This window comes from Sus scrofa, chromosome 3 (genome assembly GCF_000003025.6).
Source record: "Sus scrofa isolate TJ Tabasco breed Duroc chromosome 3, Sscrofa11.1, whole genome shotgun sequence".
NCBI classification, from domain to species: Eukaryota; Metazoa; Chordata; class Mammalia; order Artiodactyla; family Suidae; genus Sus; species Sus scrofa.
Window position 1 is genome coordinate 37,903,145 of NC_010445.4, and position 12,285 is coordinate 37,915,429.

The 12,285-nt window shown below is 49.3% G+C and overlaps 1 protein-coding gene across 2 annotated transcripts in view; it reads right to left on the reverse strand.

Moving 5' to 3' along the window:
* Window positions 1-12,285, reverse strand: part of DNAJA3 (DnaJ heat shock protein family (Hsp40) member A3) — a 35,909-nt gene that overhangs the window by 19,912 nt on the left and 3,712 nt on the right. For both annotated transcript variants that reach the window (XM_003354626.4, XM_003354627.4), the window contains exons 2-5: window positions 10,913-11,046; window positions 3,846-3,929; window positions 3,003-3,203; window positions 922-1,074 (exon numbers count right to left, since the gene is read on the reverse strand). In XM_003354626.4, the coding sequence (XP_003354674.1) occupies window positions 922-1,074; window positions 3,003-3,203; window positions 3,846-3,929; window positions 10,913-11,046 (572 nt within the window). The remainder of the gene's footprint in view (window positions 1-921; window positions 1,075-3,002; window positions 3,204-3,845; window positions 3,930-10,912; window positions 11,047-12,285) is intronic.

Below are 12,285 nucleotides of genomic sequence, written 5' to 3' on the forward strand. Positions count from 1 at the left end.
AGATTAAAGGAGACAAAAGATATGACAACCAAATACTATGCAAGATCCTAGATTAGATCCTATACCCAGGAAAAAAAGAACATTATAAGGACAACTGAAAAAATCAGAGTTAGTACGGATAATGCTACTGCACTGATGTTAAATCTCCTGATTTTTGACAACTTACTGTGGTTATGTAAAAGAGTGTTCTTGCTCTTAGAAAACACACCCATGAATGACAAAGCAAATGGGACAAGATGCTAACGGTTGGTGAAGCTGGGAAAAAGGAGTAAGGGAGTGTTCCTTATGCTACAAATGTGAATTAGATCTACAAAGTACCAAAAGAAAAAAAAATGATTAGACTTCAGGCAAAATTTAAGTCCTCCTCCCCCACCCCAGTTTCAAATTCCAAACACCTCAAAAGGCATTTTCAAGAGTTCCTGTCGTGGCTCAGTGGTTAATGAATCCGACTAGGAACCACGAGGTTTCAGGTTCGATCCCTGGCCTTGCTCAGTGGGTTAAGGATCCGGGGTTGCCGTGAGCTGTGTTGTAGGTTGCAGACTCAGCTCAGATTCCATGTTGCTGTGGCTCTGGCGTAGGCTGGTGGCTACAGCTCCAATTCAACCCCAAGCCTGGGAACCTTCATATGCCGCAGGAGCAGCCCAAGAAAATGGCAAAAAGACAAAAAAAAAAAAAAAAAAAAAGGCATTTTCAGAGAAGACAGGAGACTGTCCTTGCTCCTTCTATTACGGCTGACCAGCACCAAGCACTGTGGGGGAAATGAAGACGGTTCTAGAGGAACCTAGCGGTCACCTCTTAGGTACTGCTGAATCGATACCCTCGAAGCACATAGAAGAGGAAGCGTGGGGAGAGCAGAAGCAGGAAGGGGGCCAGAGGTGGGAGCCCCAGGGAAGGCCTGGCCGGGGCACCGACCGCGCTCACCATGCCGGAGCCGCCACAGTAGTGGCAGTGCTGCAGCTTTGTGCCGGGCTCGTTGCCTTTGCCATCGCACCGCTCACAGGTGTCAGTCATGTTCACCGTGAACTCCTTGTTGACGCCCTTGGCGGCTTGATTGAAGGTCAGCTCCATGATGTACTAAATGCGTCAAGAGACAGCAGGTTACCTCTATGCAAGGCCACGCTGGCCAGCTGTCCACAGTTACTCTTTAAGTCTCTCTCTTCTTTTTCACCTTGTCCACAGGCATGTGGAAGCTCCTGGGCCAGGGACTAAACCCGCACCGCAACAGCAACCAGAGCCACAGCAGTGGCAACACGGGATCTAACCCATTGAGCCACAGAGGCACTCCTTAAAGTCTTTATTTTTTTAAGGCAGTTTAGGGTTGACCAAACGGAGAGGGAGGGTCTGGTGAGGTCCTACGTACCCCTCCCCCCCGTGCCCACACGCAGAGCCGCAACGTCACTCACCAGAATGGCACATTCTTTTTCAAGGATGAACCTACACTGACACATCAGAATCATCCCAAGCCCAGAGGTGACATCAGGGTCACTCCTGGAGCCATAAATATCTATGGGTCTGAACAGATGTATGATGAACGCATTACAATATCAGGCAAAGTATTTTCACTGCCCTACAAAGCCTATGCTCCACCAATTCACCTGTTCCCCTTGTGACGTTACTTGCTGACTTTACTGTCAAGTAAGAGCAGATGCCAAGCTCCCCCGCACCTCAGCGGGTTAAGGACCCAGTGTGGTCCCTGGTGTGGCTCAGGTCACTGCTGGCGTGCGGGCTGATCCCTGACCTGGGAACTTTTGCATGTCTCGGGCACAGCGCCCCCGCCAAAAGTAAAAATAGATGGGATTCACTTAATGGATTCTGCTCCACTTCTCAGCATCTTTAAGAGACAGTATTTAAGTGAAAATGTACTTTTCAGAGTTCCTGTTGTGGCTCAGCGGAAATGAATCTGACGAGAATCCACGAGGTCACATGTTTGATCCCTGGCCTCTCTCGGTGGGATAAGGATCCAGCATTGCCGTGAGCTGCGGTGTAGGTCACAGCCACGGCTCAGATCCCAAAGTGCTGTGGCTGTGGCGCAGGCTGGCAGCTACAGCTCCCATCGATCCCTAGCCTGGGAACCTCCATATGCCGCGGATGCAGCCCTAAAGAGACAACAACAACAAAAAAAAAAAAAAAAAAAAAATGAGGAGTTCCCGTCATGGTGCAGTGGTTAACGAATCCGACTAGGAACCATGAGGTTTCGGGTTTGGTCCCTGCACTTGCTCAATGGGTTAACGATCCAGTGTTGCCCAAGAAATGGCAAAAGGCAAAAAAAAAAAAAACGAAAGAAGTAAAAAAGAAAATGTGCTTTTCAATAAACTGAAAATGTTCACGGACAATACCTGCACGTGGCCCTTACCGAGAGTCCAATTACCCGCCATCCTAACTGACATCATAGAGCATCCCCTTCCTCTTCAGCCCTGATAAGGCCTCAACTAAGACGCAAACATGAAGAGGAGGGACTGGCAGCTCCCCCTCCTGGGCTGAGCTGGCCTGGGAAACGAGGCAGGCTCTGGAGAGAACATTCCCTCTAACCACAGACTCTGGGAGCATCAAGTGCTGCTGCCTAAGCAACTGGTAAGAATACAGGCAAACGGATGTACACATTTTTATATGATTTTCAAGTATTTCCTCCCAAGACGGCGGCCTCCAGATCATCACGTTTAAGTCGTCTTGCCTTTTTTGAGAAAAAGAAATGGGTAAAATCTGTTTGCATCACATATGGCAGCTAAAATTTGAATGACTCTTCAAAATGAGATGCTTACTGGAGTTCCCGTCATGGCTCAGTGGTTAACGAATCCGACTAGGAACCATGAGGTTGCAGGTTCAATCCCTGGCCTCACTCAGTGGGTTAAGGATCTGGCGTTGCCATGAGCTGTGGCGTAGGCCGACGGCCACAGCTCTGATTGGACCCCTGGCCTGGGAAGGGAGGCTCCATGTGCCGTGGGAGCAGCCCTAGAAAAGGCAAAAAGACAAAAAAATAAAAATAAAAAATAAGAGATGCTCACCTCCTGAGGCTGATTGAACACACCCTGGAAATCTCCAAAAGGGGAGGAGGAGAACTCCCCGAAGATCTTCCTGAAGAGCTCCTCTGGGTCCACGGTGGGGCCTCCCTTCCAGTAGCCCTGTCCCGAGCCGCCCGCCCCGGCATCGAAGCCGGCAGAGCCGTACGTGTCATACTGCTTCCTCTTCACTTCGTCACTCAGGACCTACCACGAAAGACACAGCAGTCAGGTGCTCTGCGTCTCCAGAGGCCCAGGGATGTGGAAACCAGGTCTGACTGTGGTACTGTACCAACATTAAATGTCTGACCATGACAACAGCACTGAGGTCATGGAAAAGGATGCTCTTGCTCGGAGAGAATACACACAGACGTACTCAGGACCAGAGACACCACGTCTGCAACTTACTCTCAAACAGTTGGGGGGCAATGCACACCTGCGACACACACACACCCACACACCCACCCCAGAGTCTGGGAAGGAGGTCCACTTTCACTTAAGCCTGCAGTTGCTCAGCAGCTAACCAGTGAATCCGCTTTGTCCCTCTGATCACAGTAGGGTGGTCTTCTACCTGTACGACACCCACCATCCCCACCACAGAGCAATGCCCTAAGTAGGAGGGGTGTCATCAAAGGAGCAGAGAACTGTTTAATCAGACAGGGGGCCCCAGACCCGGAAACAAGTGCACGTGACCTGGGGAGCTCTGGTATACAGACTATTGGTTCCTGCTCTTTGCTGAGATTCCAGGTTAAAGGCAGCCTGAGAGGCAGAGATTTCCCAGCGCAGCGCACTCGGACACCTGCACCAGGAGGAAGGACGGGGACTGCCCACGCCAGTGGGCTGCATTACCTCGTAGGCCTCGGCCAGCTGGGAGAACTTCTCCTTGGCTTTGGGGTCATCCTTATTCGTGTCTGGGTGATACTTCTTGGCAAGCTAAGGGAGAAAATGGGAAATTACTTAAGATGGTTACTAGAACCAAACCCAGGCTCCAGGCACATCTCACCTCCTTTGCAGCGGTTATCTGAGACTATCCAATGCCGGGGATCAGTACCACACCATGGGAGGTCCTGTCATGGCGCAGCGGAAATGAATCCGACTAGGAACCATGAGGTTGCGGGTTCAATCCCTGGCCTCACTCAGTGGGTTAAGGATCTGGTGTTGCCGTGAGCTGTGGTGTAGGTCACAGATGCAGCTCGGGTCCCAAGTTCCTGTGGCTGTGGTGTAGGCCGGAAGCAACAGCTCCGATTCGACCCCTAGTCTGGGAACCTCCATATGCCAAGGGTGCAGCCCTAAAAAGGATAAAAGACAAAAAAAAAAAAAAAAAAATCAAAACTGCACCATAGCAGTGACCCTCACCATAGCATGATCCAAGCCACAACAGGTAATGCCAGATCCTTAACCTGTTGAGCCACCCGCAATTCTTAAAACAAGGTTTAAGATGTGAAACCATCTTGGAGTTCCTGCTGTGGCATAGTGGGTTCAGAACCCAAGTGCAGCAGCTTAAGTTCAATCCCCAGCCTGGCACAATGGGTTAAAGAATTGCCACAACTCTGGCTCAGATTCAATCCCTGGCTCAGGAATATCCATTTGCCACAGGCGTGGCCATAAAAAAAAAAAAAAAAAAAGCAAACAGCAAAACTAAAAGCAAAACACACAGTCTAAGAATATACACTCCAGGAGTGCCCCTCGTGGCTCAGTGGTTAACAAACCCAACTAGCATCCATGAGGATGAGAGTTCAATCCCTGGCCTCGCTCAGTCGGTTAAGGATCTGCGCTGCCCTGTGTTGTGGTGTAGGTCACAGACTCAGCTCGGATCCCGAGTTGTTGTGCTATAGACTGGAAGCTGTAGCTCCAATTAGACCCCTAGCCTGGGAACCTCCATATGCCTCAGGTGTGGCCCTAAAAAGACACACACACACACACACACACACACGCACACACACACACAACTTTATTACAAAATGACAAACTGAGTTTTGAGAAATGGAAATAAAAAATTTAAAAAACCAGGAGTTCCCGTCGTGGCGCAGTGGTTAACGAATCCGACTAGGAACCATGAGGTTGCGGGTTCGGTCCCTGCCCTTGCTCAGTGGGTTAACGATCCGGCGTTGCCATGAGCTGTGGTGTAGGTTGCAGACGCGGCTCGGATCCCGAGTTGCTGTGGCTCTGGCATAGGCCGGTGGCTACAGCTCCAATTCAACCCCTAGCCTGGGAACCTCCATATGCCGTGGGAGCGGCCCAAGAAATAGCAACAACAACAAAAGACCAAAAAAAAAAAAAAAAAAAAAAAAAAAAAATTTAAAAAACCACTTGTTCAAATCTGAGGTGTGCAAACATTTTTCAACCAGAACATATCTGTAACAAAATAACAACTAATTCTTTAGAACTTGGGCGCCTTTGTGAAAGATGCGAAAGAGTGAACCTGGTATACTATCACTCATTAAAAAGAGAGGAAAATCACTGGATTGCTGAATAGATTATCTGCTGTACAAGTTAATTTCAGAAGGATATACAATAAGCTGGAAACGCTCACTGTTCCAGGAGGGATGTGGAGGAATGGGAAGAAGGAACGCTTTTTCACTGTACACTCCTTTGGAGGTTTTGAACTCTGAACACGGAGAATAAACTACCCATTCGAAAACTAGATTTCAGGAGTTCCTGTCATGGCACAGTGGAAACAAATCCAACTGGGACCCATGAGGACGTGGGTTCAATCCCTGGCTTCAATCAGTGGGTTAAGGATCTGGCGTTGCCATGAGCTGTGGTGTAGATCACAGACGCGGCTTGGATCTGGTGTTGCTGTGGCTGTGGTGTAGGCTGGCAGCTGTAGCTCCAATTGGGCCCCTAGCCTGGGAACCCCCATGTGCACCAAGTGTGGCCCTAAAAAAAAAAAAAGCAAAAAACTCCCCTAGATTTAAATATTAAAGAACAAAACAGGATCTCACTCGGCTGTGCAGAGCACACAGGCGAGCTGAGCAGTGCTGTGTGCCTTGCAGGCATTCGCTGCATCTGCTGCCCTCCAAGTCTGGGTTACCCCCAAGCAAGTGCAAGGAGGACACAGGATCTTTTCTTTTTGCTTTTTAGGGCTGCACCCTGGGCATATGGAGGTTCCCAGGATAGGGGTAGAATCAGAGCTGTAGCTGCCGGCCTACACCACAGCCACAGCAACATAGGACACCACAGCTCCTGGCAGCACCAGGTCCTTAACCTGCTGAGTGAGGCCAGGGATCAAACCCACAACCTCATGGTTACTAATCGGATTCGTTAACTGCTGAGCCACAAAGAGAACTACAGAACACAGGATCTTAAGCTGAAAGGGACTCGGGAGACATGTGGCTCAAGACCACCAGCACTGGCTTCTCTCTCCGCTCCTGGAGACGCTGGTTCTCACACCAACACATGGAAGTACATCAGAGGCAGCCTACCAAGCCTCAGAGCACAGGCGGTAGATCACGGTGGGCGACAAGGCTGGTTCCCAGGCCGTGGCAGGATATGCTGACATGCGCATGAGACCAGCACAAGGAAAGGCCTTTTTCAGTCGGAAAGACCTATATTTACTCTCAGGTGTCCCCCTTATGGACTGTGTGGCCTTGCCTGCATATCATAACCTTACCGAGCCTTATGCCATGAGGATTAAATGATGAAACACAGAAAAAGCTTTTATCAAGGTCTGACCCCCAGTAATTGCTCGATAAAGCCTACCTTTTTTTTTTTTTTTTTTTTTTTTTAAGGCTGTACCTGTGGCATATGGAGGTTCCCAGGCTAGGAGTCTAACTGGAGCTACAGCTGCCGGCCTACACCACAGCCACAGCAACGTGAGATCCTTAACCACTGAGCAAGGCCAGAGAATGAACCCGCATCCTCATGGATACTAACTGGGTTCATTACTGCTGAGCCACATGGGAACTACCAACTTTTTTTTTTTTTTTTGGCCCTGCCCTCAGCATGTGGAAGTTCCCAGGCCAGGGGTTGAACCTGTGCCACAGCTGTAACAGTGCCACAGCAGTGACAATTCCAGATACTTATTAACCCTCTGAGCTACAAGGGAACTCCAACAAAGCCTACTTTTTAAATTTCCAGTTTTAAATAATGCAGCTTTTTTGGATATTGTTCCTTCCTCCTCTTGCTTAAGTTAAATCCCTAGTACTTGCTAAGGGCATCACATGCCCCACTAAGATGGCCATCTTCCAGTCTTCTCTGGCTCCTGTATCAGGTATCTCACCCTCCAGCTCAAAAGAAGAGACAGGCTATTTGCTAACCCGAGCCAGGCTCTCTGCTTCCTACCTCCAAGTCTTGCCTCATTCCCTTACAATCCAGCAGTAAAAAAATGATCGAGGAGTTCCCGTCGTGGCGCAGTGGTTAACGAATCCGACTAGGAACCATGAGGTTGCGGGTTCGGTCCCTGCCCTTGCTCAGTGGGTTAACAATCCGGCGTTGCCGTGAGCTGTGGTGTAGGTTGCAGACGCGGCTCGGATCCCGAGTTGCTGTGGCTCTGGCGTAGGCCGGTGGCTACAGCTCCGATTCGACCCCTAGCCTGGGAACCTCCATATGCCGAAGGAGTGACCCAAGAAATAACAAAAAAAAAAAAAAGATGATCGATTTAAAAATGGGCAAAGGGGAGTTCCCATGGTGGCTCCGTGGTAATGAACTAGTATCTGCGAGGATGCAGGTTTGAGCGCTGGAGTCATTCAGTGGAATAAGGATCCAGTGTTACCATAAGCTTCGCTGTAGGTCACAGATCCGGCTTGGATCTGGCCTTGCTGTGGCTGTGGTGTAGGCCAGCAGCTGCAGCTCTGGTTTGACCCTAGCTTGGGAACTTCCATATGCCACAAGTAAGCCCTAAAAAGACAAAAAAAGGGGGAGGGGAACGAAGGATCTGAACATAGACAACACCTGGCCCTAAGCACATGAAAAGGTGCTCAACACCACTGGCCTCCAAAGAAAAGCAAATCAAAACCACAGCCAGGGAGTTCCAATCGTGGCTCTGCGGTTAGCCAACCTGACTAGGATGCATGGGGACGTGGGTTTGAGCCCTGGCCCCACTCAGTGGATTAAGGATCCGGTGTTGCCGTGAACTGTGGTGTAGGTCGCAGACGCAGGCTTGGATCCAGCGTGGCTATGGCTGTGGCGTAGGCCAGTCGCTATAGTTCCAATTAGACCCTTAGCCTGGGAACTTCCACATGCTGCAGGTGTGGCCCTAAAAAAACAAAACAAAACAAAACACAAAAACAAAAAAACACCACAGCCAGATACCACTTCACACCTGCTAAGGTGGCTTGAAGCAAAAGGTATGTGTGGGGAGTGCTGCGGAGGATGTGGAGAAATCGGGATCCTCTCACGCTGCCAGTGAAGATCTAAAATGGTGCAAGTCCACTCCTAGGTATACGTCCCAGAGAAATGAAAACACAGGTCTGCACAAAACTTACACATGGTTGTTCACAGAAGCACTACTCATAATAGTGAAAAGGTGGAATCAATCCAACTACCTACTAACTGATGGAGAGATAAATAAAATCCAGCATAGCCATGCAATGGAATATTATTTGACAACAAAAAGGAATGGGGAGTTCCCGTCGTGGCTCAGTGGTTAACGAATCCGACTAGGAACCATGAGGTTGCAGGTTCGGTCCCTGGCCTCACTCAGTGGGTTAGGGATCCGGCGTTGCCGTGAGCTGTGGTGTAGGTTGCAGACGCGGCTCGGATCTTGCGTTGCTGTGGCTCTGGCGTAGGCAGGTGGCTACAGCTCTGATTAGACTCCTAGCCTGGGAACCTCCATATGCCGCGGGAAGCAGCCCTAGAAAAAAGGCAAAAAGACAAAAAAAAAAAAAAAGGAATGGGAGTTTCCTGGTGGCTCAGTGGGTTAAGGATCCAGCTTTATTGTTGTGACATGGGTCACTGCTGTGGCACAGGTTCGATCCCTAGTCCAAGAACTTCCACACGTCGCAGGTGCTGCCAAAACCCAGTAACAACAAAAACAAACAAAAAAGGGAATGAAGTACTGCTACATGTTATAAGACATAAAAGAAACCAGTCATAAAAATCCACATATAGCATGATTTCATTTTTTTCTTTCTTTTTTACGGCTGTACCTGTGCATATGGAAGTTCTTGGGCTAGGCGTCAAATTGGAGCTGCGTCTACGCCACAGCCACTCCAGATCCGAGCCACATCTATGACCTACACCACAGCTTGCCAGATTCTTAACCCACTGAGTAAGGCCAGGGATTGAGCCCGCAACCTCACAGATACTATGTCGGGTTCTGAACCCACTGAGCCACAATGGGGACACCGCATGATTTTATTTCTATGAAAAGTCCAGACTGGACACATCCATAGATAAAGAAAGTAGGTTAGCAATTTCAAGGGGACAGGAAAGAGGAAAATGAGGAATAGGGGCTTATGGTGTGGAGTTTCTTTCTGAGCTGTTGAAATGGTCTAAAATCGATTGTAGGGATGGTCATACAACCCTGCTGATGTAGTAAAACCCAGTGAATTCCAGGTTTAAAAGAAAAACTAAGAAGAGGGAATAGCTATCCAAACTTTAAGCTGTTGTTAGGTCTGGTCATGATCAGTATTTGATTCACTAATATTAGGCTTAGACAAAGTTTTTCCTTGTCCACAAAAACTTTTTTAAAAAAGGAAAAAAAGGATGTTCCAGTGTGGCACAGCAGGTTAAGGATCTGGCATCGCAGCTGTGGCGCAGGTCACCACTGTGGCAGGGGTTCAATCCCTGCCTGGCCCAAGAACTTCCACGTGCCTGAGGTGTGGCCAAAAAAAGGGGGGAAAAAATCAGGATTCTTAGAGCAAATTTTCCATAAACATAATTTTTAAATTCAAATTTTATTAATTTTTATTAAATTTTAATCATCTTTATTCTATTATAGCTTCCCCTTTTGGGGGGAGCAGGGGCGCATCTGTCGCATGCCCAAATTCTGGGGCCAGAGACAGAACCTGTGCCACAGCAGCAACTGCAAGCCAATGAAGTGATGATGCCAGATCCCTAATCCACTGAGTCAGAGAAGAACACATCTTTCCTCTTTCTATAGTGTTAAGGTGCTCTTTCTTTCATCACATGACATTAACAGATTAAATGTGATCATTTTTAACATCCACAGTAGGCAAAATACGAAAGCTAGCATTCCTACGTCAGAGCTCACAGTCTTTAACTTTTACTTTATTGATCAGAGCAAAAGTCTGGAACCCACAGATCTAGATAAGTCACATGCCACTGTACCAATCAGCCCAATACATTCTGGGATATGACGATGGGAATTTCACATTTTCTAGGTTAAGAAAAAATTCTAAATCCATGAACTTTTATCTGAATGCAAAGAATGACTACCCAAAATAAGACTTGGACCACCACACCACAGTTTCAGAAGATGCAGAATAAATTTAAGTACAAAAGCAGCCCTGGGAGTTCCCGTCGTGGCACAGTGGTTAACGAATCTGACTAGGAACCATGAGGTTGCAAGTTCGATCCCTGGCCTTGCTCAGTGGGTTAAGGATCCGGTGTTGCTGTGAGCTGTGGTGTAGCTTGCAGACATGGCTCAGATCCCGAGTTGCTGTGACTCTGGTGCAGGCCAGCAGCTATAGCTCTGATTAGACCCCTAGCCTGGGAACCTCCATATGCCTCGGAAGTGACCCTAGAAAAGGCAAAAAGACAACAAAACAAAACAAAAACAGCAGCCCTGGAAAAAGATTTTTTAAACTCTCTGGTTCTGAAGCATTAACCAGCATGGCTTCCCGCGCTCGAGGAACACAGCCCAGCAAAGCCCATTTTTATCATCTGCTTCCACACTGTCAGCTGCACGCAACCTACATTTACGGGCATACGCCTTGCACTGCTCAGGATCGGACTAGACTGAAAGTGTACCTTCTGAAATCTTGCCTCTAAAATCTGGCTTCCATACAGACCTGGTAATAGGCCTTCTTGATCTCCTTCTGGCTGGCACTTCGGGGTACTCCTAATATCTGGTAATAATCCTCTTTGGACAAAGTGGCGCTCGTGTGAAAGAAGGCAGTACAAACAGAAGGGGAACTTTTTACTCCTAAAAAAGAAAAAAAGAAAAAAAAAAATCACGCTGGGAGTGACTCAATGAAAGGAAATTATGGGCAAACAACCAGCCAGGCTATACCCGTAAAGGTCACAGCTTTAGGGCTTGTTCTCCCCCAGGCCCACTGGACACCAAACTCACTGCACTCCCACCACAGCTAAGGCCGCTGCATAGGGAGAGCACAGAAAGCGCCGTCAGAGCGCCGGGCGGCCGATTCCGTAGGATCACACTAGGGCCGGAGCCTCGCGGTGCCTCAGGAGGAACCGCACCCAGAAGGGCTGCACCTGGGCATGACCCAAGGGATCCTGTTTCCCTGCCCACCCAGCACGCCTCGTGCTGCACCTCGATGCCTCACAACTCATAGGTCCTCCCTCCACCGGGCACCACTGGATGCCTGCTTCCGGGGTGGTTCAGAGTGTAGTGCCTGAACCAGCAGCAGCATTAGCTTGTTGGAAATGTTATCCTCAGACCCCATCCAAACCTGAATTGGAACCTCTGAGGGGTGGGGCCCAGCAGGCTGTGCCTCGAGCCCTCCAGGTGGCAGTTCCACCACACAGAGAACCACCACGCTAGAGAAACCGCTGGTCGTCAAAGTCACATCTCTCTGAGGATCCGACAAAAAACAACGCGCACATATAGAGAGAGACACAAAAAATTAAACGGCTCTGTTCCAGAACCTGCTCACCCCAGGGTAACCCCCAAAGAGATCAAAGCACGTGGCAGCCCCCGCCCCAAAACCCTGCCCTCCCTTCAAACCTCTTGCACCAGCAGCTCGGAGGAAAGGCTGACAGACCCTGCACGGAGCAGACAGCTAGCTGGACGGGCCTGGCACCACAGGAAGGGGGGCAGCTGCTCGACAACCTGCACCTTGCGACAAGTGAAGATGGGGAGGGCAGGGCAGGGGCTGAAGGAGCCCAGTGAGGGCAGAAGGGAGAGCAGGGCCAAGGGGGAGAATGAGGGTCATGAGGCAGCTCCAGGTTTTTAAGTGGACGGTTCACCGGCCAAGGAGGAGCTTCTGGATTCACCCCTTTCATCCAGCAAACACCCACTTCAGCGCTACGCCTGCCAGACACTGGACTTCTCACCAGGGACACAGCAGCAAACCACTCAAAGGAACCGCCCCCTGGGAGCCCACATTTGTTCCAGATCTTAACACTGTTCTAGGCACTGAGGATTCTAGACGAAGCATCCAAGCCTGGGCCCTCAGGGAGCTTAGAGCTCAGCAGGGGAGTG